The 5,845-nt window shown below is 33.9% G+C and overlaps 1 protein-coding gene across 1 annotated transcript; it reads left to right on the plus strand.

Annotated features, from left to right (window-relative positions):
- Nucleotides 1-2,262: 2,262 nt before the first annotated feature.
- Nucleotides 2,263-5,526, plus strand: LOC137653884 (dentin sialophosphoprotein-like). The gene has a single exon (XM_068387510.1). The coding sequence runs from the start codon at nucleotides 2,263-2,265 to the stop codon at nucleotides 5,524-5,526; it is 3,264 nt and encodes a 1,087-aa protein (XP_068243611.1).
- The last annotated feature ends 319 nt before the right edge of the window (nucleotides 5,527-5,845 follow it).

Genomic DNA, 5,845 nt, shown 5'->3' on the forward strand with positions numbered 1-5,845 from the left:
GATACTTATGTCAGCCTGTTCAAGAAAAAACATTTGAACTTTTGAAGTTAGATAATGGCGAGCTGGTGGAGATGGGTCGATTTCGACTCGAAGTACAAATTCATGAATTCAGGATAGAAAATTAATGCCACGAACAAAGGATTTGGATCAAATTTTACTTAAGCTATTTCAGCCAATAGACTGACGGTTATATCTTTCTCAACACGTATGATTTATAGCTAAGGCCACACTTGGTCTTGGACTATGAAATTATTGTCTCTCTCTCTCTCTCTCTCTCTCTCTCTCTCTCTCTCTCTCTCTCTCCTCTCTCTCTCTCTCTCTCTCTCTTCTCATATATATATTATATATATATATAATATATATATAATATATATATATATACAGAGAGAGAGAGAGAGAGAGAGAGAAAGAGAGAGAGAGATAAACACAATAATTTCTAGGAGAGAGAGAGAGAGAGAGAGAGAGAGAGAGAGAGAGATGAACACAATAATTTCATAGCAAAGGCCACACTTAGTCTTGGACTAGAAATTATTGTGTTTATCTCTCTCTCTCTCTCTCTCTCTCTCTCTCTCTCTCTCTCTCTCATATATATATATATATATATAGAGAGAGAGAGAGAGAGAGAGAGAGAGAGAGAGAGAGAGAGAGCGAGAGAGAGCGAGAGAGAGAGAGAGAGAGAGAGAGAGAGATAAACACAATAATTTCATAGTCCAAGACCAAGTGTGGCCTTAGCTATAAATCATACGTGTTGAGAAAGATATAACCGCCAGTCTATTGGTCGAAATAGCTTCAGTAAAATTTGGATCCAAATCCTTTGTTCGTGGCATTAATTTTCTATCCTGAATTCATGAATTTGTACTTCGAGTCGAAATCGACCCATCTCCACCAGCTCGCCATTATCTAACTTCAAAAGTTCAAATGTTTTTTCTTGAACAGGCTGACATAAGTATCTTTTTAAAGTTTATTTTTGAAAGATCTTTTGTTGTTGTTCCTGCTCCTAAAATATTTTATTTTAATTGCTTATTAATTTTCATATAGTTTATTTCCTTATTTCCTTTTCTCACTGGGCTATTTTTTCCTGTTGGAACCTTTGAGGTTATAACATCTTGCTTTTCCAACTAGGATTGTAGCTCAGCTTATAATAATAATAATAATAATAATAATAATAATAATAATAATAATAATAATAATACTTGAGAAGTTTGTCATGAAACCACCAGACTAATTATTTTTCTTCAAATATTGAGCCAAAAACAGAAAGTGATACAGTATGCTTCGGGAATGGAACAAATCTGCGCCATGACTTCATTTTTCCTACTAAGAAATATTCAACGTAGCAGCTGTATAAAGAGAAATATATAAGAAAGCGTCTTATTCTTAACATGTATCGTTGATTGCATATTGGCAACAGAGTATCTCTCTCTCTCTCTCTCTCTCTCTCTCTCTCTCTCTCTTTCATATTATATATATATATATATATATATATATATATATATATATATGTATGTATATATATATATATATATATATAGAGAGAGAGAGAGAGAGAGAGAGAGAGAGAGAGAGAGATTCTCTGTTGCCAATATGCAATCAACATTACGTGTTAACAATAAATCGCCTCCTTATATATTTCTCTTGATACATCTGCTACGTTGAATATTTCTTAGTAGTAAAAAATAGACATGGCCCAGATTTGCTCAATTCCCGAAGCATACTGTAGGTTCGCATCCTATTCTAGGAAGATGTACAAGACAGAATTATTTCCTTCTCAATAATTATTTCGAAGGTAGAGTGAATTAGACCTTGGTCTATGATTGTGGCTCAATATCTAAGGAAAATGAGAGAGAGAGAGAGAGAGAGAGAGAGAGAGAGAGAGAGAGAGAGAGAGAGATAGTTTATGATTTCAGAGTCGATTTTGGTCTTTAAATCTTTCGGAGACGATTCTGGTCTTCAAACTCTTCCGGAGACGATTCTTGTCTTCAAATTCTTTCGGAGACGAGTCTGGTCCTAAAGTTCATTTTTTAAAACATATGCTACTACAAGATATATTAGTAGGTAGTTATGTTGACAATGAGTTATTCAATGTTAAACGTGTGTGGATTGTGCTTTGGAATCGTATTTGTTTATATTGGAGCCTTCCTCACGAGGCTTAACTTTTCTCACGGAGAGAGAGTTCTTTACGAACGAAACGCTCTGTGTGAGGAATATCTATTATATCTCAACGGAAAGTTGAACACTTTCCAGAACTCGTGGACCTTCAAGATGTTCTCGTGGCTTCTTCCCAAGGCGCCGTGCTTGGAGAACTGCTTTGGAGTTGGAACTGTTGGTTCGAAAACTTCACTTCTACGAAGAGCGGTGAATTTCTGCCCATTTGTTGGAAGAATATGGAGCGCCTTTGAAGGAGTTCAACAATGCGAAAAGACAGTTAATGAAATGAAAAATCAAATAGACCAATTCAACGAGGAGCTGAAATCATACTGGATACTCCCGAGACTGCTTCCGGATTTGGATGCCACGAAACCTATTGTCGTCGACAATGGCGGGATGAATTATCTCTCGCTGATTGGTGCTGCAGCTTGTCTTTTCATCGGGGGCATAATTCTTGCGAAGGGTGTCATGTCTTCTAAGAAAGAGGAATGCAAAGTGGAAGTCCAACGTATCGACAAAGAAACCGAAGCTGATGCTGGTGTACTGGAAGAGACGACAGAAGAAAATCTTGACTCTTTGGAGATCGCTTTGGAAGATTCCTCAAATGAAAAGAACATTTTAGATCCTTTTGCGGGAGTATTCCACCTTTCTTCGGACGAGGATGATTCAGATGGTTTGGAAAGCCAATTCGAAGATTTTTCAGATGAGGAGGAAAGTTCAGAATCTTATGGGTATTTATTAGATTCCTCAGATGATGAAGAAAATACAAAACCATTTGAGATCATATTAAAAGATCATTTAACTGATGAGGAAAATGCGGAATTTTCTGAGATTATTTCTGAAGATTCTTCAGATGATAAAGAAAATTCCGATTCTTTTGAGATCTTATTTGAAGATTCATCAGATGAAGAGGAAAATTCAGATTCTTTTGAGATCTCATTTGAATATGATGAAGAATCAGACAGTGAATCATCTAAAGATTATGAAGAATCAGATAGTGAATCATCAGATAATGAAGAATCAGATAGTGAATCATCAGAAGAATATGAACGTATCGTCAAAAAAACCAAAGCTGATGCTGGTGTACTGGAAGAGACGACAGAAGAAAATCTTGACTCTTTGGAGATCGCTTTGGAAGATTCCTCAAATGAAAAGAAAATTTTAGATCCTTTTGCGGGAGTATTCCACCTTTCTTCAGACGAGGATGATTCAGATGGTTTGGAAAGTCAATTCGAAGATTTTTCAGATGCGGAGGAAAGTTCGGAATCATATGGGTACTTATTAGATTCCTCAGATGATGAAGAAAATTCAAAACCATTTGAGATCGTATTAAAAGATCATTCAACTGATGAGGAAAATGCGGAATTTCCTGAGATTATTTCTGAAGATTCTTCAGATGATAAAGAAAATTTAGATTCTTTTGAGATCTTATTTGAAGATTCATCAGATGAAGAGGAAAATTCAGATTCTTTTGAGATCTCATTTGAACATGATGAAGAATCAGACAGTGAATCATCATCAGATTATGAAATATCAGATAATGAATCATCATATTATGAAGAATCAGATAGTGAATCATCAGAAAATTATGAAGAATCAGATAGTGAATCGGCAGAATATGAAGAATCGGATTGTGAATCATTAGAAGATTATGAAGAATCAGATAGTGAATCATCAGAATATAAAGAATCGGATCGTGAATCATCAGAAGACTATGAAGTATCAGAAAGTGAATCATCTGAAGATTATGAAGAATCAGATAGTGAAACATCAGAATATAAAGAATCGGATCGTGAATCATCAGAAGATTATGAAGTATCAGAAAGTGAATCATCTGAAGATTATGAAGAATCAGATAGTGAATCATCAGAAGATTATGAAGAAACAGATAGTGAATCATCAAAAGATTATAAAGAATCAGACAGTGAAACATCAGAAGATTATGAAAAATCAGATAGTGAATCATCAGAAGATTATGAAGAATCACACAGTGAAACATCAGATGATTATGAAGAATCAGACAGTGAATCATCAGAAGATTATGCAGAATCAGATGGTGAATCATCGGAAGATTATGAAGAATCAGATGGTGAATCATCAGAATATGAAAAATCAGATTGTGAATCATCAGGAGATTATGAAGAATCAGATAGTGAATCATCAGAATATGAAGAATCAGATAGTGAATCATCAGAAGATTATGAAGAAACAGATAGTGAATTGTCAGAAGATTATGAAGAATCAGATAGTGAATCATCAGATAGTGAATCATCAGAAGATTATGAAGAAACAGATAGTGAATCATCAAAAGATTATAAAGAATCAGACAGTGAAACATCAGAAGATTATGAAAAATCAGATAGTGAATCATCAAAAGATTATGAAGAATCACACAGTGAAACATCAGATGATTATGAAGAATCAGACAGTGAATCATCAGAAGATTATGAAGAATCAGATGGTGAATCATCGGAAGATTATGAAGAATCAGATGGTGAATCATCGGAAGATTATGAAGAATCAGACAGTGAACCATCTGATGATTATGAAGAATCATACAGTGAAACATCAGATGGTTATGAAGAATCAGATAGTGAATCATCAGAAAATTATGAAGAATCAGAGAGTGAATCATCAGAATATTATAATGAATCAGATAGTGAATCATCAGAAGATTGTGAAGAATCAGATAGTGAATCATCAAAAGATTATAAAGAATCAGATAGTGAATTATCGGAAGAGTATGGAGAATCAGATAGTGATTCATCAGAATATCATGATGAATCAGATAGTGAATCATCAGAATATTATGAAGAATCAGATAGTGAATCATCGGAATATGATGAATCAGATCGTGAATCATCAGAATATTATGAAGAATCAGATAGTGAAACAGATGATTATGAAGAATCAGATAGTGAATCATCAGAAAATTATGAAGAATCAGAGAGTGAATCATCGGAATATTATAATGAATCAGATAGTGAATCATCAGAATATTATGAAGAATCAGATAGTGAATCATCGGAATATGATGAATCAGATCGTGAATCATCAGAATATTATGAAGAATCAGATAGTGAAACATCAGATGATCATGAAGAATCAGAAGATTACGAAGAATCACAAAATTATGAAGAATTTGAAGATCTTTCTCAACTCATCCAATACCTATTAGCGCAAATGGCCTTAACTCTTCCCCGCAGCAGAAGCCTAAGGAAAAAAGGAAAGAAATCTAAAGGTAGTATACCATTGTCCGATAAGAATAAAGGATCAAAAGTTAGTAAAAAATCCAAAGACGACACAATAGATGATGGTCGCTGCAAAGGGAGATGTTCTACTTACCTAAACCTATGGAAGGTTCCAGGACTGCCTTAAGCAAAAGCAATAGAAAAAAATTGAATACAAAACACAAAATTTAAAACTGAAAAATAGACATATAAAACTTGGAAAAAGAAAAAAAAATATATAAAAATTGAAAAACCAAAAAAAATATAAAACAAAATATATATATATATATATATATATATATATATATATATATATATATATATAAAAATTAAAAAAAAAAAAGTATGACTTCTTCTACTCTGATGGTAGCTGCAGTTGCTTCCAAGTCTACTTAGTATACCCAAGGGATATTCTACAAATGGGCTCAACCGAGGGAAGAAGTCGGACTTGCTCTAGTATGCTTTGT

This window comes from Palaemon carinicauda, chromosome 15, assembly GCF_036898095.1.
Source record: "Palaemon carinicauda isolate YSFRI2023 chromosome 15, ASM3689809v2, whole genome shotgun sequence".
NCBI classification, from domain to species: Eukaryota; Metazoa; Arthropoda; class Malacostraca; order Decapoda; family Palaemonidae; genus Palaemon; species Palaemon carinicauda.

Excerpts from the sequence above, each read along its gene's own strand:
- LOC137653884 (XM_068387510.1), top strand. The coding sequence starts at position 2,263 with ATGTTCTCGTGGCTTCTTCCCAAGGCGCCGTGCTTGGAGAACTGCTTT.